General features: G+C 40.8%; 1 protein-coding gene across 7 annotated transcripts in view; it reads right to left on the bottom strand.

Annotated features, from left to right (window-relative positions):
• The window catches only part of shroom3 (shroom family member 3), a 147,079-nt gene that overhangs the window by 46,967 nt on the left and 72,344 nt on the right, over positions 1-27,768 (bottom strand). The window contains exon 1 of one of the 7 annotated variants that reach the window (XM_039779678.1): positions 1,481-2,614. The exons of the other annotated variants lie outside the window; for them this stretch is intronic. Coding sequence (XP_039635612.1) covers positions 1,481-1,641 — 161 coding nt within the window. The 5' untranslated portion in view covers positions 1,642-2,614. Of the gene's footprint in view, positions 1-1,480; positions 2,615-27,768 lie in introns of those variants that run through there. 7 annotated transcript variants of the gene reach the window in all.

The following is a 27,768-nucleotide window of genomic DNA, read 5'->3' as shown; positions in this document are numbered from 1 at the left end:
TATATAGGACTCGAACACCACCCTTCTGGGTGAAAGTCCTGTGTTTGTTTGACCAATACACCACCTCAACCTACCTCTTTACATGGAAATTTGGCACTCCTATATCTTTTCACCTTACCTCCTGCTTTGCTCCAGTAATAATTACTACGGCCACTAGTGAGTGCCATCACTAAAAACATAAATATAGGTCGTAATTGCAGCTTGAACAAACAACCTGTGGGAGCGTTTTTCGGGTCTCAGACCACACCAATGCACAAATGTCTTGCCTTTGCCCTCCATTCAAAAGTCAGCAAGGTTTTGTCCAAAACATAGATATCATGTCCGAGTCACAAAGGTTATGTCCAAGTCTTAAATGTCATATCCAAGTCATAAATATCATATCAATGTTAAACATTTCACAAATTCAATTTGAAGTCCTGAAATCTTTAAATCTCACCAGTCAACAGTAAGTATTTTGGAACACAAACAAATACATGTTTTACACATAAACACGTTTATTAAGGCCCTGACACACCAAGGAGATTGTCAGCCGTCGGTCCAACTTGGGTGAGCGTATATTGTCCTAGAGTTTGTGGTGTGTCACGCACCGTCGCTACTCGTCGACTCTCATCTGCCTTTTTTAGGCCAATTCAACATTTGGAATCTGCATCGGGGTCTGCTTTGGCGCGAGGATCTGGTTATTCAGCTTAAGCTAATTAGTACCATGCATGTATTATAATGGTTAGTACAAAGTTTTTGCCATTTATTTGGCTTTCTCTTTTGAAATTTGTTAAAAACATCCAGAGGAGAAGGTACACATTTCAGGTTGTGCTATAAAAGGGGAACTATGTCCATTTACAAAGTTATTGTAATGATTCATATGGCTTAAGACAATCAAATAATATTAGTACACATGAACAACTCTCTCCCAAATCCAAAGTGTTAAAATGATAAAACTCAAAATGGTGATGCCATCAAGTTTAATGTCTGGAACTGCTCCAAAGACATTGAACTGAATGACATTGGCGGAATGTTCTGAGTATTTTATATATATATAGTGGGTCCACAAATCAGTCTCACATTTATTGTCTATGAAGCAGCTCCAGACTTTATACATGATGACATCACTAGTTTGAGACTTAATTCTCTGGTTTCTGGCTTTTAGAAAGAGTAGCTCATAATCACAAATTTTAATTGAACTTTCCTAGGCCATGAAAATAACATATTGCAATTCTTAATTAAGGTGGTGTTCCCCTTTAGAGTCGAGTCATGATGAAAAAATTGGGTCTAAAGTCAAACTTCATTACTCCAGCAACAATTAGCTATACAACTATACAGTCCCGTAAACTCCTTAGCTTCTTCTTTAGGGGAAACTATTTAGCAAACTGCCACAGGCCTCTTTTAACAAAACTCTGATCTTAACCTGAACAAACCTAAATCAAACCTCTAAATGTTCTAAATGTGTTTCTGACTAATAAACTAAACTTGTGACCTGTTTTACCTGGAGGTGAACCTGAGGACTTTGGAGATGAGGCCGGTCGCCAGGCCGTTGACGCTGGCCTCTGATGGTGATCGACACAGTGCCCCATCTGACCGGCCCAGCTCAACTTTCTTCGGCTTCTTCCGGAGCTTCCTGCGGTAGAACGCTTCCAGCAGCTCCATGGCTTCAATTCAAAGTCCACCTTATTGTAGTTTCTACTCTACTGCTTTTTTAAAGCTGTACCCTTCTTGTCTAATTGTTTGAGTCTTCTTTTAGAAAATCCCAGAAAATTCCATTTGTACACCCTTTACTCTGGGATTTTTGTTTGGATTTTACATTCTACTTACTTACTTACTTTCTGATTTCAAGTAAACTCTACTCAACTGTTACCTTACATGCTCTCCTGTGTACAAGATAACTTCCAAAATATTTTTCCTCTCATCTACTCTAAATCTACTCTGCTGCATTCCACTGTACTTTACTACACCACTTGGACCTTCACCCGTCTTTGTTTGCCATATCTTTTCTTAATAGCTGTACCCCTTTTTAACCTTTAAACTAGAAACCTTTTTTGCTCTTCTACCTGCATCTACTCTGCTTTTACTCAAACACAACACAAATTAACCCTCTCTTTCAAAGAAAAATGTTTCTCTAACGCTGCAGTCCATTATCTGCTGTGTCTCCTTTGGAAAAGTTGCAGGCCGACGCAACCACCCTATTCCTATTCTACTCCTCTTTTCCATCAAAGCTCCGTCGCAAAGACTTGCCACTATCCGTCTCTACCACCCTTTAATATGTCTCTCTGCTCCAGTTCCAGTCTGGGGCTGGCTGGTTGGATTGAGCCGCATTGCGTTGGTCCTCGTCCCTGAGCTCGTTAAGTAAAGCAATTAAACGTCATTAGGCCATATGATAAAAGCATGAAGTAAACATCCTTGGTCTGGCTTGGTCGGGATGGTAGCTGTTGATGTGGTGTGTGAGTGAGAGACATTGAGAGTCTGTAAAGGAGAGAGAGAGAGAGAGAGAGAGAGAGAGAGAGAGAGAGAGAGGGGAAAGAAAGGGAGGTAGGGTACAAGATAGTGAGAAAGAATGAGTAGCAAAAAAGGGAGGGACGACGGAGGGAGATAAGAGTAGTTAGGGGGGAGACACTGATGAGTGAAGCAACTGAAAGACTGATAGAGAGATGGTAGAAAGGAAATGGTGAGAAAGATGAAGGAAAGGGGGGATAAAAAAGTCAGAAGGATGAGAAAAATTGAACTTCACAATATTGTTTTTTCCTGTCTAACAGCCGTGAAATGAAAAGAGAATAGGTGAGAGAGGAAGGAAGGAGGAGCAGAAAAGTGAGGAGGAGAGGATGAAGGGGGGAAGAAGAGGGAGTACACATAAACAAGTTAGAGAGAGAGTTGCTGAAAACAGTGGGTAATTGAGCAGATTTTGAAGCTGCAGGGAGAAAGACATCTCATGATGCAGCATGTGCTTCTACAGTGAACAATGAGCTGACTATTATTGATTGTTTGATCACTGCTGGACAGACTGGAGTCCAAAAGCAAGAGGAGACGTATCGACAAAGGTTAAGAATCACTGATGAGCATTGGGGAAGTTACTTGACAAATTAAACTAATTACTTTATTACTGATTACTTGCTAGAAATTAAATAATGAACTAACCATGGTACCCTGACTTTGCTAATCCTGTTTTTTTCTGTACCACCACATTGACATTTTTGGTTCAGAGATAAAATTCTCAACAACATGGATGGATTGTCATGAAAGTTGGTACAGATATCCATGTTGACCACATGACAATTTCCATCAACTTTGTGCTCCCCTGACCTTTCCTGTAGTGTCACCATGAGGTTGACATTTTTGGTTTTAATTGAAATATCTTAACTATACAACTATTGGATGAATAACTGTGAAATTTGCTACAGATATTTGTAACTCAAGCAACTCAAACCCTATAGACCCCCTTGGTAAAATGCCCAACTTTACAGGAGAAATAAACATATGAACTTAGTCTCCGTGACGTCACCCATAGCTTTCTGAAGAGCCAAAATTAAGCTCAAAGTGGCCACCTCCCAGTGGCTGTTGACGTCACAATCTTGGCAGTGCTGACGTCAGCTAATCCAAAAATGGGCATGGGGGTGGAGCGTTGTGGAGCTAAGGTGGGCTTGAGGAAGCCTGGTTGCTGAAACCATGCCCACCTACGTCAAAGCTACCAAACTAGCAAAGGCTAATAAGCTAGGCTAAGAAGCTAGGATATGCCACCAGTGTTGCCAATTTGGCGACTTTCTTGCTAGATTAAGCAATTTTTCTGACACTCTTAGTGACTTTATTTTTAAAAAGAGACTAAATAATATTAATTTCCATGAATGCTGAATTACATTTTATGGCTTTTCTGCCAACAGCAAGGGTTTGTCTCTCCCTTCTTGCGCCTTGCAGCAGGCAGTCAGCTGAAACAGCCACTAAGCTTTATGCAAATTATATGTGACGATGTCACCAATTTGCAAATGTGCGTAGCACGTCATATAGTGACTTTTGGAGCTATGCTAGCTACTTTCATTGGAATAGAGTTGGTGTACTGTATGCTACTCTCCATTGCTCGCCCTTTGGTCTTGTTGCTCGCTCCTGCAGACAGGACAGTTGCTCCCGGCTGGTACTTTACCAAGGTTGGGCTTTTTATCACTAGGGGTTGACTCCTTTTTGGAGCCAGCCTTAAGTGGCCACTCGATCAACTGCAGTTTTTGGCACTTCCGCATTGGCTTCATTTTTCAGATGCATGGTTTACAGCTTATTACAAAAAATGGTTTTGGTCTCTATTGCAAATTTTGCCCTTAATGACAACTGTGGGTAGATGAATATTGAATACAATATTAGGGCTTAAAATAGCTTGATGCATGATTAGGCTTGCAGCTTTGAGTGACGAGTGGCGAGCACGGACCATTGGCCTGTGTCAGTGCATCCACACTTCAACTCTTTGCAAGTTTTTGGGATTGGCTGGGAGTTGGGAGACGCTAGGCACTGCCAAGATGGTGATATTTTATAAGTCTATGGTCTTAATCTACTGTCGAGAAAAACCAGCTGACTACAGTATAGATTGGTAAGCTTACATCTTGATAACATACATCTCATACAAATAGATAACACTGAGAGTGTATCTGTATCAAAACATTATAAAACCGGACTGAAAACAGAACCTGATTGGTGGAGGTATGTGTATAATATATAAACTGTTACCATGAACCATTACAGTAAAAAAAGAAAATTTAGACAGTCAGGCTCAAACCGTTATACTGTCTGTGTGTGTGCGTGTGTGTGCGTGTGTGCGCATGCGTGCGTGTGTGTGTGTGTGTGTGTGTGTGTGTGTGTGTGTGTATGTGTATATGTAGGGTGTGTCTCTCTGAACAGAGACCTTATCTATTGCCGTGGGAAACTTCCTCCAGCCTAGAATAATCTCTGTGATCTGCTCGGAGACCAAAAATGGAGAGAGAGAGGTGGGCAAAAGTGGATGCAAAGACACTGGCGTGCGGCTTTCTGTCCTGGATGCCCAGCTAGCAGAAAACATTCCCACAACATTGACTAACGTTACCTACAAGTTCTAATAATGTTTTAAAGGAAACGTTGTAATATGATGTCCACAGAACATGATAATGATGTTCAAAATTCAAAAAAAGATTCTTAATAAAATCAGTAAGAAAAAAAAAAGGTGTGGTGTTGCACTTTTGTCAGTTCATTTTGAATTGTTCTCCTTGGTTTCCTGAGTCCATTTTCACCCTGTTCTTTGTACTTACTGGAATAAAAACGCAGGCATTAACTCTTTCAGTCAGAATAAAAAAAAAAAAAAAAATAGTACAAATTCAAATCTTTAAAAATAATGGTATTAAAAAAAACAGCGTCAAGTACAACAAAAGACGATATGTAACATGATACTAAAACTCATTAGCTTTCTAAGACATAACATTCTAAATGCAACATTCAGAGGATGTTATGAGACCTCAGATTAAAGTAATGTGACATGTTAACAAAGGTGGAACATTCTTTCTGCAACCTTCTGATGATGTTTTGGGGGTGTTGTTGAGGATTACAAAATGTTCTTTTATAAAACATCCTTACAATGTTACATAGTAACAAAGGAAGAACATTTTCAATGAAACATTCTGAAAATGTTATGTTATTGAGGCCTTAGGACCGAACGAGTTTTATAAATGTTCCTGTAATCTTAACAAAGGTAGAACATTCTATCTGATATCTTGGGGATGTTGAGGTAACAGATTACAAAATGATTCTATTTTTTTTATCTAGTAATCTTATATAAAACATTCACTACAGCAAATTTCTGGAGTTGAATAATATGGAGTTAGATGAAAAAAGGTTAGATTTCTGGAGTTTATTTTCTAAATAAACTACAGCTTTTGTTCAGGGATACTCTTGACGTTGTTATATTTTTGTGTGATAAGGAACGTGATTCAACTACTCCTGGTGTTCATAACATTCCAGCTTTGTTGCCAGCACCTAACTTCGCTTGGAATTTGTCGTGAGTCAGGTAAATGTAAATTTACTTCTCAAACTATAACGTTATGTTAGGCTGTGACATTCTCTTGTAAATGTTTATGGACTGCATTTATATAGCTACATTTATAACTAACTTGTTAGTATATTTTTTGGACGAACTTGCTAGTTAATGTAAGGTTTACATCTTAATGTATCCAATAATTTATAGAGGATATATCTATTCATAATTCAAATTTACAGTCCAAAGAGAAAACGAAAAGAGATCAAATTAAAAATATTATTTTACTACGCTACTAGGAATAATCATGCCATAATTCAATTTAAAAAAAGGAACTAAAAAGCAAAGATGAAATGTAAAATGATAATTTGAGAGGGGGGGGGGATATAGATAGATAGATAGATAGAAAGATACTTTATTGATCCCCAAGGGGAAATTCATATCATAATAATAATATCATAGAGGGGGTTCTGGGTGTCCTCCCCCAGGAAAATTTTGAGCATCAAAGACTTCATTTCCTGCATTCTGACACACTTTTATACACCAATTTATGGTGGAAATACCTTTATTTGGCCTATGCGAAGAAGGAAAAACACAGATGACAATTCAAAATATATCAAAATTATAATGGAAAGTATGTTGTTACGTATCATTGTGCATTTTTTAGTGGGTATATGGAAATCCTGGAGCTGTCTTAGTGGGTATAATGCCTGCGTATCACGTAGGGGTGGTACGGTTCACAAAACCCACAGTTCGGTTCGTATCACGGTTTTAGGGTCACGGTTCTGTACGGTTCTTGTTATTTTTTCTTTTAATCTTTAACACTCCAGAAATATACTTCAGCATATGATATATAGCTTAATTATCCACAATGTAGGATACAGTATTAAATAATTATATAGTTATATCATGTAGCCTAATCATGCAAAAACTGAATTTGACTTGACTTTAAGCACATTATTGGGACCATCTCTGAGGAAAGCTAACTGAGATTTTGATACAGCACGAGGGAAGACATTGATGATTTCAACAAGCTTTTCATTTATTTGGCAAAAAAAAAGGAGAATGTGTATCGCCATCTACAGGAACTTATGTGTCTTTTTAGCACATGAAGATTGAAATATTACAGAATATCAATTGAAATAACTTGCATTTATCAAACTGCCAACTTCAGTGTAGCTCTTACAAAAATGTATACTTTAAAAGAAAACGAGAGGAACTCTTAAAGCTCCGTCTTTTGAATAACTCAGAATACGTTAAACATAAAAACAGTTTACATTGTTAGTTCATTTCCTATCCTGGGCTGGGACACACATACGGTTTGATAAAGTACTTATTGGACTTATCGTTGTACTTAAAATAACGACCGTAGCTGTCAGGCCCTCCTGTATACGTCTCATCTCCGTTTTTTCCTGCATCCACCGTGTGTGTGTGCTTGTGTGTGTGTGTGTGTGTGTGTGTGTGGGCGCGCGTCAGTCGCGGGGAGAACTATCCCCGCCCGCTGCAGAGACCCGACAGGATCTAAACTGCAGCCACTTCAGCGAGTGAAAAGACGTTACAGTACATTGATGTTAAAATGTCTACAGGTTGGCATGACGGCCTGAAATGTTTTGCATGGTCTTTCGCTGTACGTTTTGTTGGTAACTTGTCCACACCTCTTCTTTCGCGCGAAAGGGAAACACACTCTGAGGTCACATACGGGGCACCTGACGGGCATGAGCCCACATTGCGCATGCGTTGAACCGTGCCGCACACACACGTTACGAACCGAGACAAGCGGACCGAGCGGTTTGGATGTTTTTTCATGAACCGTATCACCCCTAGTATCACGTAGACTACACTACTGGGGAGCAGGGCTATAGGGAGGGTTGTTATTTATAAGGCAATGGCTTCAACTTGATGGTGAAAGTGTTCTTACATGTCTGCTCATGGGGCCTCACACACAAAATCACCATGCGGGACTAAAAAGGAGCACTGCTTTGAAATTCAGAAATTGTATCACTGCCACGCTACTCACTACACAGAGGTGTAGCCTGAAATACAGTCAGAAAGAAGCTGCTAGTCTCTCATTTCCACAACTTTATCGCTGCTTTTAGTTGCTGTGGATATGTAATTTTCATTTTATAACAATTCTGTATATATACTATACTGTAAATATTATACTGTGCTTCTCAAAAAGAGGAAAATAATACATTGTCTTAGATGAAAGGTAAACTTGTCTCATGAAATAAAAGTTCACAGTTCAGGGGTCTCATTTATAAACGTGGCGTACGCACAAAACGGGGCTGAAGTGTGCGTACGCCTTTTGCCACGCAAAGGTTGTGATTTATAAAAAACAAACTTGACGGGAGAATGTGCGGTCCTCCATGCAAACTTTGACCCATGTGTACGCACATTTTGGAGACAAAATAGGAATTGGCGACGCAGATGGTGAGGTGGTGAACTGAAGTCAGATTGCAGAAAGTAAATGGGAATAACATTTACTACATTTACATAATAATATTAAATATAATCTTCAACTTTATCACTAAGGATTGTTTGGATATAATATATAGTTTTGGACGTATTATTAATACATGTAGTTACAGATCAGGTTTCGCTACACTGTGCAAGAACAGGCCGAAATTATAATTTAATTTGCAGCAATTCCTGAACGTCTGAGAAGTTTTTTGGTTTTTCTCTGCCAGTCATCATGATTCGGTGTTAACAACTGCCTGTGTCATTCATATACTGATCAGCATTCACGAGGTGCTTTACATTGACTATTTATGGTTAAAAATGGGCGTGTACAGGGCGGGATAAGAGGCTGATCCACGTACGCACACTTGTAGGTAATCTCTGATTTATAAAGGGAACATTGCTTACAGGTGTGCGTGCACACGGTTTATAAATTTTTGGCGTACGCCATTTTGGGCTTTTGGGTGTATGTACACTTATAGTAAGGATCCTACAAACAGTTTTATAAATGAGACCCCAGGACTCTTAGCGAGGTGACATCACTAAAGATCTGTGTGTCATGAGCTGAGGCATGGTTTGGTTGAGTGGTCAGCAAAGACGATCGTTGTCTGGGAGACTAGATGTCAAGACATGTGGGAACCTTTCATCGTAACAATAGTTTATTAAAGAACAGTTATTTAAACATTTTCTTATAATTTGATGCATAATAAAAAAACGTTTTTTACGACATCGTTACGCCTATTTTATATCAAATAATTTTTGCTGTCTCAACAAATTGCAAGAAAATGTACAAGCTAAAATAAAATACAAGACTTTAATAAAGTGGCAATGTGTTAGAGAGAGTCAAAGTCCTGAGTCTAGTGGGGTCCATTGATCCAGTGGTTATAAAATCAGTTCTTTATCCAAGTCCAGCTTGTGATGTGACCCAGTGAGCACTTGCGGAAACGCTGCAGCAGACTGCTGGTCCAAAGCTGTGACACCAAGAGCTCCTTCACTGTGATGTTCAGGTGAAACACCTTTCTGCAGAGAGAAGGACACGTCAGTGGAACAGAAAAAACAGTCAAGCTTGTCTTAACCTCATCCACTGCACTGCTTCAACAGTCTCAGCATGCATTAAATCAGGCCTATTACATTTTTAGACTAAAGTGTTTTGGGTAATGTCTGTGTCTTCTACAGATACACGGTTCAACCAGAGCAGCTATAATGCTAGCTTCAAACAAACATTAAAGGGATACTTCACCGATTTAGCATTCAGCTTTGTATCAGTAGAAACCCGATAGTATTTCTGAATGACCGTGCCTCCCTCCCTCATGTCCCCCTGAGACGAGAGATCTCTGCATTTGGGGCCTGGAAAAAATCTTCCGATGACGTAAAATGACGATTTTTGCGTCATCGGAAGATTTTTGGGCCAGAGGCAAAGGACTACAGCCAGTAGTAGGATCTACTTCCGTATGTTTTCAACATGCCCACAGGGGGTTGGACTGCCGAGTCTGGCCGAGGTATTCCGAATGAAAACGACTGTCAGCCATCTTGAATCTTCGCTAAACAGGCTCTCGGTTTTCAGCAGAAAACATTTACAACAATTATCTGCATTCAAACTACCGGACGTGTGTACCACCGGGATACATCGGTACAGATCGGAGAATATGCAGGAAACGTTATTACAGACGCAATACTCGGCACACTACGTGAGCTTCGCCTGCACGGAGACCAGCGGTGTCGCTCAATGCCGCTAGCCGGCTAGGGGACATCCTCATCGGCTAGGTGGAAAGCTAACGCTAGCTGTCCACCTGTCCCAGCCATCCTGCTTGCAAGTGTCTGCTCATTAAACAACAAGCTGGATTACATCCTCCTTCAACGAAAATCCTGCTGTGTTTTTGTTGTTGTGGAAACATGCCTGAACAACAGTGTACCGGAACCGGGACTATCCAGCTACCAGGCTGCTCTCGCCGGCCCGTGGAGGTGGGCTGTGTTAAACGGACTGGTGTAGAAATAAAATCCAACTAGCTACTGCTAACTGCTGGTGGAGCTTGTGACTGTTAAATGCCGACCATTCGACATTCCACGCTAATTCACGCCTGTGTTTATACTCTGCCGTGTTTTTGTTGTTGTGGAAACCTGCCTGAATAGTGTACCAGACTGTCCAGCTACCAGGCCTGCTAGCCCTCCGAGCTAGAGATGCACTGTTGCCAGGTAAAAGAGGTGGGCTGTGTTAACACCGAGTGGCGCAGAAATGTGGTGATTTGTATCCATTTACCTGCTAACTGCTGGTGGAGTTTGACTGTTAAATGCCGACCATTCTACATTGCACGTTAATTCACGGCTGTGTTTATGCTCGGTGTTTACAGCCCACCAAGCGCTAATGCTAGTATGCGTTAGCTGAACTTTACGGAGCCTATAAAGTGTGTGTACTAAATGTAGCCTGTTTCGTATGTTGTTTTTATATAATGTCGTTGAGTCACGATGAAACGTTGTTTCACGTATATGGTTGAAATAAAACACGCTTGACTCGAGTTGAATGCCTCGGTCTGTCTGTGAAGCGGTAGGCGTGGCTTGGGAGTGGACTCAAAGCAACGAAGCAGGTGCATTCTGGGATTTGGTGTTTTTCATCCATATAAGACCAAAACACATTTTCTGGCTTTTCTCGGCCTAGAAGGCACCAATTTAAAAAAAAAATTCACATTTCTACTACATAAGTGACCCAATTTAAAGATATATTCAGCTTTCCAGCGGTGAAATATTCCTTTAATGATGGAAGCCAAACAGGTAATCTTAACACACTGCCGTGACACAGAACTGAATCAGATGCAGATTAATTAGTTACAATAGCATAATCAGCTGGTCCTAATTGTTAGCCAGCATCTCCAGGTAGGCCCCAGACAATTGCAGGAAGCTGATTTTTTTTTTTTAACAGAGCATATTGCGCCCTAAATGACTTGACTCTACCTGTGTTCTATTCTGCAAGTTGCCATGGTATCAATTTAACTAGTCATGCATGCAAGCAAATAACAGCTGATAATGTTAGTTAGTAGCAAAAGGCAGCCTCTTACCTGCTGTACGGCCCGCTGTTTTCTCGCCGTCAGACCGATAGGGAACTGGTATCGGATCGATACCAAATTTTGCCGTATCGCACACCAGTACCTCAACTTGCTGTGTTGTCGCCGTAGTAGTTGTAGACAGTGTGCTGCCCAGCAGTCAGCTCCCCCTGTTGTCCAAGGTGATCTGCACCCCTTTCGTTTCAGACCCTCCCACCAGCCTTTGGGCCACGCCTCCTCATTTACATACACCTTTGAAATGCCAAATGCTTGGGATACTTCATCAATTAGCCTTAAGCTTTGTATCAGTAGAAACCCGGTAGTATTTTAGAATGACCGTGCTTCCCTCCCTCATGTCCCACTGATACGAGAGATCTCTGTATTGTGTGTCTGGAAAAAAAACTCTGATGACGCAAAAAACGTCATTTTGTGTCCCATCCATCCTGCTTGCAAATGTCTGCTCATTAGACAACAAACACTTTAAACTTCAACTTCCAACTTCAACTTTAAATTGCTGTGTTTTTGTTTTTGTGGAAACATGGCTGAACAACTCCGCTATCCAGCTACCAGGTCTGCTAGCCTTCCGAGCAGATAGAGATGCTGCTCTGTAGGGTAAGACTCGTGGAGGTGGGCTTTGCATACATGTTAACACAGACTGGTGTAGAAACACGGTGCTTGTATCCAACTACTGCTCACCGCTGGTGGAGTTTGTGACTGTTAAATGCCGACCATTCTACATTCCACGCTAATTCACGGCTGTGTTTATACTTGGTGTTTACATACCACCAAGCGCTAATGCTACCAATGCGTTAGCTGAACTTTACGGAGCTATCAGTGAGCTCCAAAGAGCAAATCCAGATGGACCACCTGTTCCTTGCAAGGGGGTAAGCTTCGCTTCAGAACTCGAACCTCCTATGGCGCCATTTTGTTGCTACCTGGCCATCACCTCCCGTTAGCATTCCACTGACTAGCATTCATTTTGGCGCCACTTGACAGCGAATAACTTTACATCTGAAGCGTTTAAAGGCTCTATTTGTCCATTGTTTATTTCTAAAGAAACACGACAATGTATAAAAGGCTCCATTACCTTGTACCTCACGTTTGCGTTGTTTCGGGCAGAAAGTTGCCTTATAAAAATAGGCTAACGATTGTGTCACATAGTAGAGGAATTACCGTATAGTACAGGATAAGCTTGCAGGCAGTTTCGACTTACATGAGCTGTTTAGGATTAATTACTAATGTTAACTAACATTTTAGTTAGCAATAATTAGCATGTGCCCATGTTATCTCCTTACATATACCTACACTCTCCTTCTCTATAAGATTGGGAATGACTGAGATTTCTCTTGGCACAGCTCCCAGAAGACTTCCAACTTTCAGACACGTTGCTCACGTCACATTTACGCTGTCTCTCTCAGTTGGAGGCTGCGCAGTAAAGCTGGCCATCACTGGAAAAGTGCTTCTAATAGCCTTCACTGGTCTCCGTCCAGAGCAACGGGGTCTGTTGGTCCATTATATACTGTCTATGGTCCCTTGTTTGCTGCCTCTGTGTTCTCTTTGTCTCTTGTTAGATCGTCTTGTGTTGCTTCCCTGTGCCTTGTGTCTGTTCCTGCGTGTGTCAGTTTGCTCCTGCCTGTGTTTTGCCCATCAGTTTGTTATTTTGTGAGTTTTCCAGTCTTTGTACTGCCGTTTTTTGTTATATTAAATCCCTGAGTTCAACCATCTCCTGCCTGCCTGCCTCCCTCTGCATTTGGGTCCTCTTCCTGTCACTCCACACATGAGGGCTTTTCTCGGTCTAGAAGGCACCAACTTCTAAAATTATTTCACATTTCTACTGCAAAAATGACCCAATTAAAATACATATTCATCTTTCCTGCGGTGAAATATCCCTTTAATCCAAATGGAAATGCCAAATGCTAAATCCAAATCGAAATACCAAATGCTAAATCCAAAGGAAAAGGACAATCTTAAAATTTCAAAGGAAAATTGCCAAATGTGAAATTCAAAAGATAAACTTTCAAATAAAAAATTATAGTGCAAAAGCTAAAATAAAATTTCTTTTTTATAATTTAAGTATTTCCATTTATGCTTTTCCATTTCACATTTTGAGTTTCTATTTGATGTTTTTCTTTTATTTCCATTGCAATTTTCAATCAAAGATTTCAGTTTAAAGTGCCCATATTATGAAAAAAACACTTTTTCTGGGATTTGGGGTGTTCTTTTGTGTCTCTGGTGCTTCCACACACATACAAACTTTGAAAAAAATCCATCCATGCTGTTTTGAGTGAGATACAGTTTCTGAATGTGTCCTGCCTTCAGTCTCCTAGTGAGCTGTTCAAAATCGGCTCGGACTGTGACGTCATAGTCCGAAATGAGCTGGCTAACCACAACCGTTAGCTCGTTAGCATGCTAACCGTTAGCATTAGCATGCTAACGCTAATGCTAACGCTAGCATGCTACGTCGTTCTCAATAGCAAAGCACTGCTACAACACACACAAGTTCACCATAATCTACAAAAGAACTACTTACATGTGTGCCCTCATTTAGAAGTCTCCCAGCTAATCCTGCCTTGTAACTGACCAAAGTTGGAGAAACAGGCTTTCTTTTACTGTCTCTAGAGTTAGCTAGCTGACATGATCTACATCTGAGCTACTGAGCATGTGCGAGTGCAATCAAAGATAGTACAGAAGAAGAAGATGAAAAGAGGTCTCACTCTGTAGCTAAAACAGAAACCAGGTGAAAAGAAGATCTGCAGCAGTGAGAGAGAGCTGTGCAGTACAACAAAAATATGGTGTTTTTTGAAAATTAAACCATGTAAACCTATTCTGGTACAACCTTAAAATACAGTTATGAACCTGAAAATGAGCATAATATGGGCGCTTTAAGCATTTATATTTAATATATATATATTTATTGCTGTGGCTCAGTGGTAGTACTGCCAATCGGAAGGTTGGTGGTTCGATCCCTGGCCCTGCAGTCCCATGTCGAAGTGTCCTTGGGCAAGACACTGAACCCCTGAGTTGCCCCCGATGCTGTGCATCGGAGTGTAAATGTGTGTGAATGTTTATCTGATGAGCAGGTGGCACCTTGTATGGCAGCCTCAGCCACAGTGTATGAATGTGTTTGAATGGTGAATGGTTCCTGTACTATGTAAAAGCGCTTTGAGTAGTTGTTAAGACTAGAAAAGTGCTATATAAAAACAGTCCATTTACATTTAAGCTTTGCATTTTAAATTTGACTTTTTATGCACTGTACATATTCAAATTATCATTTTACATTTCAACTTTGCTTTTTCAGTTTTGACTGAATTATATCATGATTTTTCCTAGCAGCATAGTAAAATAATATTTTTAATTTGATGTCGCTTTGTTTTCTCTTTGGACTTTCAATTTGAATTATGAATAAATATATCCTCCATGCATATTTGAGTGAATTTACTAGTGAGTTTGAGATTTAGATCACACAGGCACATCTTGGCACACCCGTGGCTACGAGGTTGTTTTGAACCACATCAACACTCCCTGGAAACTCTTCAAGCTCCTATGAACCTCTTTAGGACCACCGTAACCTCTTCAGGACACCTGCAACTTCCTAAATGACCCCTGAGACATCCAAAATATGCAGACACTTAAAAATTAAATATGGCCAAAGAGAATCTTGCTCTCCAGCTAACAGGTGTATGTTTATACACAGGGGTGCACATAACTGGTACGCAGGTACGCATGCGCGCCAAAATTGGAAATGCGTAATGCGCCTTTGCGTACTTGACCGATCTTCTCATCTAACCTTACACATGACATGTTGCTTGTCAACTACTGTGAGAGATGTCCAAAAAGCAACAGACATTAAGCAGCTTCTTTGGCAATTTGCCACCTACAAAGAAATGCCAACTGGAGCCAGAGCCAAAGAAAATACATTTTTTCGTAAAAGTGGCTCTAAGATGTGCAGTGGCTTGAAGCTAATTTGCCGCTCAAATCCACATCTAGCATACAAAACAGGTGCGTTATAAAGGCTCAAAGAATTTCAACCATCCTTTATTTGACAAACATGAAAAGAGCAAGGAGCACACGAATGTGGCGCAAGCCATTGCTAATAAACAAGCTAACCGAGAAGAAATGTCCAGTCACTCACCTGCCAGATGGCGAGAGAAGCTGAATGAAGAACAGTGGCAAGCTCTGTTTAATATTTTTTTCCTCGCCTTCCATAAAGCTAAACAAGCACGTCCCATGTCTTCCTATTTTGAGGATGTTCCTTTACTGAAGCGGCTAGGATTGTGTCTGTGTCCAGCAACGGAGAGTTTACTTTGGACTTTAATGGAGTGATTGAATTGGGTGCTGACCAAACCGCGCAGGCCATAACAGACGGACTTGTGAGACTTTTCCAGGACACAGGCTTGGATGACTGGACAACAAAGTTGGTCGCTGTGTGCACAGACAGGGCTGCGTCAACGTCGGTATCTACAACGCATAGTGCCAAAACTCCGGCAACTTGCTGCGGTTGGATTGTGCACATTCTGTGTACTGCACACACACTGGAGAATTGCTCAAAATCAGCTGATCGCAACGTTCCTTACTGTGAGACATTTAATTGCTCTGTGGTCAAGCTGCTGCAGTTTCATTTACAAAAAGGTGGAGCAAAAAAAAAACTGTTGCACTGAAGAAGCTATGTGAAGTAAATGGGATCTTCTTTGTGAAACTGGGTAATTTTCATAATATCAGATGGTCTGCATGGAGGCATGAAAAAATATCAAGACTATTGCCAGCCATTAAAATACAACTGGCTACGAGTGATAACAGTGACTTTCAGCATATCTGCACAGAGCGTTTTCAGTGCTTTCTGTCAAACATGCTTGACATTGGCAACATTTTGAAGACCACATCCATTAGGTTTCAGAAAGAAAAGCTGACCATTAAATTAATGTAAGGATGAACTCATGGTGGCCATTGGACAGTTTACACTTCTGCTTGATGGTGAAAGCCACAGGGCACACACTGTTTCTAATGCTGATGCTGATAGAGACAAGACTCACTTACTCAGGGGGTTAATTGAAGAGTTTGAAATCAGATATGACAACATCAAGTCATGTGATCATTTCTTAGTAATTGATCCTTCAACATGGCCTCAGTAAATGCAAGACCTCCACAGTTTTGGAAACACAACAGTTTGTAGCATTCAAGAAATATGAGGCCACCTTGCAACTTGACAAAGATACCACTGTGATAGAATGGATGCGCTTAAAGCAGGCAGGAAAACGCCTGGGAGCCTCTTCTGTGTATGACTTGGTCCAAATAGTAAATACAAGTAACACAGATGCTTACTCCAACATCAACAAGGTGGTTAAGCTGTCTCTTACACTGCCTTTAAGTGAGAGGGGATTCTCACATCTCAACATAATAAAAACCAGTACAGTACAGATCTCGTCTGCCCTGATGCACATTCACCTGTCAAAGCAGACCACAGAGACATTTAACCCAAAGTCTGTTGTTGACCTGTGGATGGAGACAACTAATCAGAGGCTCAATCAAGGACAGAGAGGTGCATCTGCAGCATCTTCATCATCTACCATGCAGGAAGCTGAAGCAGAGGACAGTGGGGGCGACACTGAAGAGGACAGTGGTGCCTGTACTGAGGAGGACAGTGTGGAAGACTGCACTTATTAAAGTGATGTGACGCGTTTTTTAGGCTACAACATTTTTCGTCACATACAGCAAACATCTCCTCACTATCCGCTAGCTGCCTGTCCCCTGAACACACCGTAAGAAAAACGTGGTCTCTGAAGACAGCTCAGGCTCCACAAACGGCAACAAAAACAAACTGCGCCAACCTGCCGACAATAAGGAGCTGGTTGAGCCATCACTGCAGCAGCGTTAGCACGTAGGCTACTTCCACAATGCATATTCATGACTCAACCAGCTCCTTCTTGTCGGTTAGTGGCTGGAACACTGTTTGTTATGGTTCGTTGTGCAGGTTGTCAAACAGACCGCGTTTTTTTTACAGTGTGTTCAGGGGACAGGCAGCTAGCGGATAGTGAGGCGATGTTTGCTGTATGTGACGAAAAATGTTGTAGCCTAAAAAACACGTCACATCACTTAGAGCACCTTTAAGACCACGCTACATATGGGGTGAGTACTAGACACCATCTGCTGGTACTCACCTGAGTAACTCACTGAAAAAGTTATGTGCACCCCTGTTTATACATCAGATTAGCACAGATCTAAATCAGAGCTCATGTATATACATATTAAACTGCATGTAACCATAGCAACAGTGCAATAGGCTCTGTTAGCAGTTAACTAGTCTCGCTTTGCCAGACCTTCCTTCACAGCACTGTGGAGGAGTGTCTGGCTAGTCTACACAGCATTCCGGTATGGGACAAAAACATGCTCTGGATTATTGGCAGTTCTTTAAACCAATCACAATCATCATGGGTGCCGCTAATCGCCGGACAGAGCCACGGTGCTGCTGCAAAATAGCCTCGGGAAGGAACTTGTTTTGCTGGTTCAAAAGTTGCTTTAGTCGTGCAACAGAAAACTCAGATTGGACAGATAGTCTAGCTAGCTGTCTGAATTTACCCTGCAGAGATCTGAGGAGCATTTAACCATTGTCCTCATAAATAGCGGAGCAATCCCAGAAGTAGAACGTCATGGATATAGACTAGCAGTTGACTAGTCTGGATTGATGATTTTATTTAATGGATAATCACCAGAACATCTGGTGCCTTGCCAAACTCAGAGCTCACCCCTGTAAATCTGCACAGCATGTTAAAAAAAGAAAGTACCCTGCCATGTGTCATAGTGCCAAAAAGGGAGAGGAAATTGAACAATGAAAATCATGAGAACACCGTGAACATGGCAGGTTTTGAAGAAAATTTGTATCGTGCAACAAGGCAGACCTGCTTGGTTTTATCAGGGAATGACTGTAAAGATTTACAAAGAATATGTTTACGGCATTTACTATCTAACTGGGACATTTTGGGAACGATTGGCGGGGACTTGCTATGGACAAAATATCCAGGGCGATAAACTGGTAAGAGCAAATTACATTTAACCATGTATCCAGCTTTTGAAATTTTAATAGCTCACGGTACTGTATTATGTAAATAGTTACCTTCCTTTAATATTGTATGTGGTGTTTTTCTTTTGCTGGATGCAAATGTTCGACCATAACAAGTTCCTTTCTCAGATCATTTTGCAGAGCCACCTTTGCTGCAACCGGAGCTTAACGCCGTCCAGGACGATTGTGACTGGTTTAATGAAACGCAAACAACCTAGAGCTTTTTTTTCCTCCTATCCAGAAGTTTATGTGTGGAGGGGACAGCGAAGCACTGTGGAGTCAGGTTAGCAATGAGAGACTAGCAGTTAACTGACTAGTGAAACTAACCTAACAACGGGTTGAACTGACCACATTAAATGTCAACCCGTTCTCACTCCGAACTCGATGCAAAAAGGTCCCTTCAGCACGTGTGTAGAACCACCGGGCAGAGCAGCAGCTAAGCGGAGCTTGAAGATGACGTAGTATTAAGAGTGACTTGAGCGAGTAGCGAGTAGTATGAAAGCCCGAAATTCCGCGGGAGGTTGGTTGGGGTGGTGGATAAGTCAAACAACACAGGACTTTCGTCCCGCATGTCACTTTTCCTAAACCCAACTGTCCCTTTCTTGTCCCGTGTGTCACGGAAACATGCCTTTCATAAGCCCACCCACGATCTTTTCCTAAACCTGTGTCAAAAGTAACGCCAATAGTCCCGACCAAGCACGTTTAGATAAAGTGTGTTTAGATATGATGCTGAAGGAGACTTTTAGCGTCAGTAACAGCCACAAAATCACCTGAACAAGCATCCATATTTTACGTGATGGGAGTGAGAATGTGTTGTAAATGTAAACCACAATGTAGTCTCACCCATTACCAAAACACAAAACACAGATGGACATTGCTATGATTCCCAAATGTATTGACAGGTATGTTAATACAGGGACTAACACTAGACTGTACTGTTTTTTATTAAACTGTGTTAGTGTAATGGCCCTGACATACCAACCCGATAAACGGCCGTCGGACAGTCTGGCGAGGTCTTGCGAGGGCTGCTGGGTCGGAGGGCGGGCAGTCGGACTCACTCCACCAATCTGTGTTAACCCAGAAATAACGAGCGGGATGAGTGACGCCTCTCAAAACCTGACAAAAATCTTTTAAACTGACCTTTGTCGATCTGAAATGAAGACAGATTTTCGTAAAAACCGAGATCGCATTTCGAACAAGCCGCCATTGCTATCGGCTGGAGAAGCACGTGCAGAACGTAAGCTCAAGATGGCGTCGCTTCAGTGTGTTCCAAGGCACTTTTTGGACCTCGGGGAGCCGACTGATCAGTCTGACTGCCTTTTCTGCCAACGATCAGCCGTCGGGTTGGTGTGTCAGGGGCTTAATGGAGCTTGTTTGTATTGTGTGTGTGTGTGTGTGTGTGTTTTGTGCAATAACGTGACGATGTTTTAGAAAAATGTGGTGATTCAACTAAAGAAACATCTAAGGAGGAAAGAGGGGAGGAGAGCAGGAAAGTAAGGAGGAGAAAGAGGAGGCAGAAAAAAGAAAAGATGAGGGGAGTGGAGAAGAAAAAAAGGATGAAGAAAAGAATTGAAAGGAAAAGAGAGGAAAGTTAAGAAAGAGAGAAGCAAGGTAGAGAAGGAAAGGAAGCGAGAATAGGGAAGAAAAAATGGACAAAAAGAGAAGAAAAGGAAAGGAAAGAAGGAGTCAGATAAAGACACTGTATGTGTTTCAAAATCAGTCTGTCTGTCATCTCCATATTAACACCCAGCCTCACGGGGCTCTGATGGCCCACTTCCTGTTTGTGCACCAATAAGAGACAAGCATTGCTCCCACTCTACCTCCTTCTCTCTCCTCAGTGGTATCTGATAACCACCCAGACTCCAGGGAATTGTGAAAGAATAGAGTCATTCTGCATGTTTAACTGAGTCTATGAGTCTACATTTAAATTATTCGGTTATTACAATCACCTGCAAACGTGTTGCTAGTTGAAGGCACTTTAGCACTCATTGCTGAGGACTAACTTTAATTCTGCAAGATGATTAATGTAACTGCTTCCAAAAGGTATTGTATACGTATATTACGGAGCAGTACGTTTTCCAGGAACCAAGAACATTGTTTTCAAACTTCACAGTTTCAAAATGTTACAAGAACTGGCAAGTCTTGGAACTAAGTAAAGAGCCCAACTCTTATACCTCTTGACTTCAACTTTGATTCCACTTTAACGATAACAGTGGGGACTGGGCAACAGGGCACAAGAAAGATCAACCAGAGAAAATGTCTGTAGTCACATTAGCACCCCCCTGTGGCTGTGATGAGGCTGTACTTCTAGGACCTGACCTCCATATTAGGATGAAACTGGCTGTAAGTGTCAGTATTTATAGACTGTTTGCCTGTAAGGACTCTGATAAACACTTATAGAGAGAGAGAGAGCGAGAGAGAGAGAGAGAGAGATGACATTACAGTGTTGAACCAGGAATGTTTTATTCCAGCCTTGGGACCTTTGCTGCATATCATAACTCTCTCTCTCTCTCTCTCTCTCTCTCTCTCTCTCTTTCTCTCTCTCTCTCTGTCTCTCTCTGGTGAAAATGCCTGAAATTAAATATTCACACTTTAAAAAACGTCATTAATTTACGGTTTGGTTTCTCACCATGTTGGTGCCCTAGGCCAGACATCCTTTTTCACCTGCTTAACACTGACAAAATTAGACCTATCATACCTATCTCAAAACAATGCAGAAAAACTAGTCCAAGGCTGGATGATTGCAATTCCTTATTATCAGGTTACTCAAACAAGTCTCTTAAGACTCTCCAGTTGATCCAGAATGCTGCAGCGCTTGTACTGACAAGAACTAAGATAAGATATCCTATTTATTCTGTATTAGCTTCTCTGCATTGGCTTCCTGTAAAATCCAGGTTTGAATTTAAAATCCTTTTTCTTAATGGTCAGGCACCATCATATCTTAAAGAGCTCATAGTACCTTATTGTCCCACTTGAGTACTGTGCTCCCAGAATGCAGAGTTACTTGTGGTTCCCAGAGTCTCTAAAAGTAGAATGTGAGCCAGAGCCTTCATCTATAAGCCTCCTCTCCTGTGCAACCAGCTCCCAGTCTGGGTTCCCACATTTTAAAGTAATCTTAATTTTTTTTTTTCTTCTTTGATAAAGCTTATAGTAGGGAGTGAGGAGTGGCAACGTTCGCCTAGCACCTAGGGAGGGTGTGTAGCCACAAGCAACAAGCCCCCTCCTATCTCTGCTTCTCCTCATAGTTGTCAGATTCAACAACCAACCCTTTGTAGGCTGGCTGAGGTTTGCCTTGGACCAGCTCTTAGTTATGCTGCTATAGTTTTAGACTGCCATGGGACTTCCTTTGACAAACTGTGTCCTCTCTCCTCTCTCTTTCCATCTGTGTGCATTCATTTCCCAGTAATGCTTGTTACCAACTTAGTCCTTATGTTTTCTCGCCTTGCAGTTTTCCTTGGATTGGGGTGGAACCTGGATCGTGGTTGCAGCTGCTGCCGTGGTCCTGCTCTACGCCCTGCACTGCTTCTACTATTAGTTCTAGTCACAGTTCTATTATTAGGGCCCGAGCGCCGACAGCGGCGAAGGCCCTATTGAAACTGAAGGAATTATTATTCTTTTTCCTTCGTCCATCAAATTAATCGCCTTTTTGAGGGGCTTAACATACTCAAAAACTCATACAAATTGGCGGTCACATCAATTCTGGTGAAAACTTACGTATTTTAAGGGTTTCAGTTATAGGTGCACAAAAATGGCTTGCTAGCGTCCCCTGCAAAACTTTAAAAATGTAGCCCCTGCAGTACGTTTAATGTAGACTAACGAAACATGGTACACATATGTAGCATGTCAAGACGTACACAAAAGCTCATTGGAGCCATACCCTAAACCCAACAGGAAGTCCGCCATTTTAAATTGAGGACACCTACATGCCAAAATTGACTTTTGGTCATAGCGCCCCCCGCTGGCAACAGGAAATCTGCATTATATGACAAAGATCATTCGATTTACATGAAACTTATAATGTGTGGTCTACATGTGATACTGAGCCGCCCCCAATACGTTAACCACGCCCACTTACTCAGACCACGCCCCCTTTCATAACATATGAACCGTTTAAGGGAGAGTCTTGTGTGAGGTGTCATTGAACTCAGCAGAGAGTTCCTTCTTCATTGCTGATGGTTTGGCCCGACCCCTATGCTTAAACCATGCCCCCGTTCATAACATTTGAACCGTTTAAGGTAGACCCTTTTGTGAGGTATCATTGAACTCAGCAGAGACTTTCCTTTTGATTGGTGATGGTTTGACCCGCCCCCGATGTTGTAGCCACGCCACTTTTTATAACTTATGACCCGTTTGATGTAGCCCCTTGTGTGAGGTATCATTGAACTCAGTAGAGACTTCCTTTTTTATTGGTAAAGGTTTGCCCCGACCCCTATGCTTTGGCCACGCCCCCTTTCACAGCTATTGAACTGTATGGGCGCTGACACACCAAGTCGATAATCTTAAAAATAGTCGTTTCAGTGAACTATTTTAGTATAATATGAGATCGTATTTTGAACAAGCCGCCATGACAGTCTGGCTTTGAATTTCCGGAGAAAACAAACCCACGTGAGTCGTTCCAATGAGCTGCCGGTTTTCATTTCTTGGGCAACAATACAGAGTAGCGCTGCCTGCTGCTATGGAGACGTATTACGTTTCGCACATGCGTAGAGCGTACGCTCAAGTTGGTGTCACTTCAGCAGTCGGCAGTTTTTTGGACCTCAGGGACCCGACTGATCAGTCCGACTGGCTTTTCTGCCGACGGTCGGCCGTCTGGTTGGTGTGTAACTGCTTTATAACGTAGAGTCTTGTGTGAGGTATCATTGAACTCAGCAGGGAGTTCCCCTTTCATTGGTGACGATTTGCAGTGTCTGAATGCCGCGCAAATGCACGGTCGCAAGGAGCGGCGTCCACCAGTAACCCCAACGGACGCAGAGGTGCGAGGGCCCGTCCAACGCTGCTTGCAGCTTTAATTATGAATTATATTTATCCATATCTGTATGTGTATTAGTGTCTCTGTGTCCCAACCGGCAGCGGCAGATAGACGCCCACCAAGAGCCAGGGTCTGTCTGAGGTTTCTGCTTGTAAAAAGGAAAGTTTTCCTTGCCACTGTTGCACCAAATGCTTGCTCGTGGGAAATTGTTGGTTCTTTGTAAATTATAGTGTGGTCTAGACCTACTCTATCTGTAAAGTGTCCTGAGATAACTCCTGTTGTGATTTGACACTATAAATAAAATGTAATTGAATCCTGCTGCCCCATAATTATTATAAATAATTCTTAATGTGTTTAGTGGTTGGAACTCATTTTTCTTTACGTTCCAAACCAAAACTTGAACTCAGTATAGAGCAAAATTCTGCGGAGCAGAGAGAAGAGGTTAAACTTTTGGGAGTGATGATTGATAACAGATTGTGTTGGGATAGAAATGTTCAGAAACTGGTAACTAAAATGGGCAAAACTTTGTCTGTTATTAAAAGGTGCGCAAAACACTTTACACCACAGACTGTTAAACAAGTACTTTATGCTTTGTTTTTTTCACACCTTGATTACTGTTCTGTGGTTTGGTCCAGCACTTCAGCAATTAATATAAAGAAACTACAAGTGATTCAGAATAAAGCGGCACGTGTGGCTCTCTCATGTGGGTTTAAATATAATGTTGATAAAATGCATGAAAACCTCTCATGGTTTAAAGTTAAAAATAGATTGGTGTATTCACTAATGTTTTTTTTATATAATGTTACAACGAATAAAACACCTTTTATTTTATATACAAAATTATCTTTTAGTATTGATGCACATTATTATCCAACGAGGCATGTAGTAGGAGGTAGTTTTATTTTACCTAAAGTGAAAACCAAATCAATTCAACGTTCAGTTAGGTATAGAGCAATGTGTGAATGGAACTCTCTCCCAAATGTTATCAAACAACAAAATACTCAATATGGATTTAAAAAATCACTTAAGATATATTACCTTCAAAGAGAATTCAATACTTAATATTAAATTAAAAAAGATTTCGATATAGGGCTTTTTCGTTACATATTATCTTTAAAATGGATCTATTCGGAGTAGTGTAATTTTTATTTAATTTCTTTATTTATTTATGTTGTGTGATTACTGTGTTAACTGTAAAATATGATTTGTATTTTCAAATGTTGTGTAATGTGAAGTAATGTCTTGTGTGTATGGTGTGTAATATAATATTGTAAATTGTATTGTCACATGATAGATTGTAGGACCCCAGGAAGAATAGCTTTTTAGCTGATGCTGAAGCTAATGGGGATCCAAATAAAACAAACAAACAAAAAGGTGATTAATTATATGATATTTTTAGTTTATTTCTTTTTATTATATTCAGCTTTACTCAACTTTTGGTCTGTGTCATGTCATCATTTATATTTTATCCCAGTTTTCATCATATTAAGGATAATATTTGCATGGAACATAACTAACTATTTTGTTATATCCCCATATACATCATTCTTGCAAAATCACAAAATAAATAGCGGGCAGGTTCAATTACTGGTATAACAGTGAGCGTCAGCCTGCAATAAAGTCCCCTTATGGACTTCTCTCAGTAACCTGAGGAGATTCTGTTTATACTGTGTTTTGTTCCTGTTGATTTGAGTTTGAACCCTGAGTCTCAAATAGGGCAGACTAAGAAATCCTCTGACCGTAACACACATGCACACCAACAAAGGAAGCACAGACAGAACATCCTTACACCAGGGGTGATGACCTCCCCAGCTGACAGCCGTAAACCTGTCACTTATTGACATCACTTCCAACACGGTTAGGAAAAATAAAGATAATTTATCGATACTGGAAGGAATTGGAATTAGACAGGAAGTCCTAGTCAGCAACACTTAACTCTGAGGAGTTTCCTTTGGTCCGAACCAAGGAGCAACTTCCGTGTCTGAAAAGTAAAGCCAAAGAATTTCTAATAAGGGAAGAAGTTCCACTCTCTCGATACTTCTGGCTTCTGAACTGGTTTAAGTTCCACTCTGGTTCCAAATAGGGGACGCTCACAGGCGAGTGCAGAATTAATGGAGGTCTATGGCGCTATACCCTTCAAAATCCATTTTTCTCAGGATATAATTTTTTGTCTAGTAATTTGAATGTTGCATTCGAAAGGGGAGGCTAAGAAAATACACACTGGGTGTTAGATTTTTTTTTAAGTGGCTTTTTTGTTCTAAAAAGCCTTTTAAAATGACGTCATACACATCGAACTGCCAGAGACTGCTTTACGGCAAGCTCTGAGTCACTTCCTTTTTTATCTCGAGGCATCAACAACACAGCTGACAGGTTAGGCTCTCCCTGTCAATACACGTACTAGATAGAGGTTTGCTAATATTTTAAAGACCATGCCGAAATATTTACTCTGACATTCTGGTTCTGCTTCAGATGCCATCAAGTGGGATCTCTGGTCGTAATCAGTCCTTCACTGACCAATCAGCATTCATAAGCAGAATGCTAGCGTGTTATGGGCAACAACGACTCAACCTGTAAGAAATCGAAAGGACAAAAGTTTTTTTTTTGGGGTGTTGTCCATGTTTTTGTCCTAAACTTTGACCCTCTCACTGTGTGTTTTCACTTCATTAAAGTTAATTGGAACACTTTGATTGCCTAGAAATGTCTTGTTCAGTGGTCTGCCAACCAAGCTAGCTAGCTAGCGCTAGCGTTAGCTGGTAAAGAGAAAGTCAACGATTTTCAACCAGCTCTCTACCTCTTTACCCTGCAGTAAAACTCCGCTGGATGACTCACGTCAGAAGGCAACTTTTGCTCTTTAGCATTAAGCTTAGCGCAGCGCCATTAAAACCATACACAAAAATGTGCCCTTAGGTCCAGATATGGTCACTTCTGTCTCCAAAATACCAAGATGGCAACAGCCAAAATGCCGTCAAAACGGCAGTCCACAAACCAACAGTTGACATCGCCGATGCTACATCCATTATTTTTACAGTCTATGTTATGAATGATTCTCTTGAATGCTCTGTGTGAACAGAATTTGTGCCCTCCTTTTTAAACATTTATAACTGCATGTATGAGGAAAATGTCCAATCCGACTGTTTTTTTTTTTATTCGTAAGCCTTATACAAGCAAGAGGTTAGATGTATGCTTTATTGTTCATATTTTCAGTCTGTTTCAGTTTTAATGCTACAATAGAAAAGCCACATCTTCAATTTAAACCTTGCAAGTAATGTTTTTCCCCAAATTTGGAAAGAAGCTAAAGTTATTCCTCTACCCAAGCAATTCAAGCCTTCACTGGCACTAACAGCCAACCAATTAGTCTGTCACCTATTCTTAGCAAACTCTTGGAAATAATTGTATTTGAACAGATACAGTGCTACTTCTGTTAATAATTTGACAAGCGAGCATCAGCATGCTTATAGAGTATGTCACTCAACATGCACTGCACTTGATGCAAATGATGAATGATTGGTTGAAAGAAATTGATCAGAAGAATATTGTAGGAGCAGTACTGCTAGACTTCAGTGCTGCCTTTGAGGTCATTGATCACAAATTATTATTGAAAAAACTAGTATGTTATGGTTTTGCGCCATCTGCTTTATCATGGACAGAAAATTATCTATCCTATAGATCACAAAGAGTTTTCTTTAATAGAAGCTTTTCTGATACAAAACATTGTGGTGGAATTCTACAAGGAAGTTCGCTTACTATTTTCTGTTTTTATTAATGATCTTCCACTTGCTTTTAAAAAAGCCCATGTGTCCATGTATGCAGATGATACAACAATATACATGTATGCACCTACAATTAATTGAAATAACTGCAACCCTCAACAAAGAGTTGCAGATAGCACTTGAATGGGTTACTAGCAATAAATTATTCTTAAACATGTCAAAGACTAAAAGCATTGTATTTGGTACAAATCATTCCTTGAGCTCTAGACCTCAGCTGAATTTGATGCTAAATAATGTAGCAGTTGAGCAAGTAGAGGAAACAAAGTTTCTTGGCGTTAGATTAAATAAACTGTTGGGACAAGGCATATAGTTTCTCTTTTTGTAATGATGGGGAGGAATATATCTGTTATAAAAAGATGCTTTGCTTTTCTAACACCAAAATTGACTATACAAGTCCTGCAGACTATAGTTTTATCACATCTAGACTATTGTGTAGCTCAGGCTTGATAATAACACTCCTATATTTTATTTTAAGGTATTCCTTTTATTTTCCAAGTTATTTAAATGTGGTCAAAAGT

Source organism: Perca fluviatilis, chromosome 17 (genome assembly GCF_010015445.1).
Source record: "Perca fluviatilis chromosome 17, GENO_Pfluv_1.0, whole genome shotgun sequence".
Taxonomy (NCBI): domain Eukaryota; kingdom Metazoa; phylum Chordata; class Actinopteri; order Perciformes; family Percidae; genus Perca; species Perca fluviatilis.
Note: the sequence above shows the minus strand (reverse complement) of the source record. Positions and strands in the feature narration are given on the sequence as shown.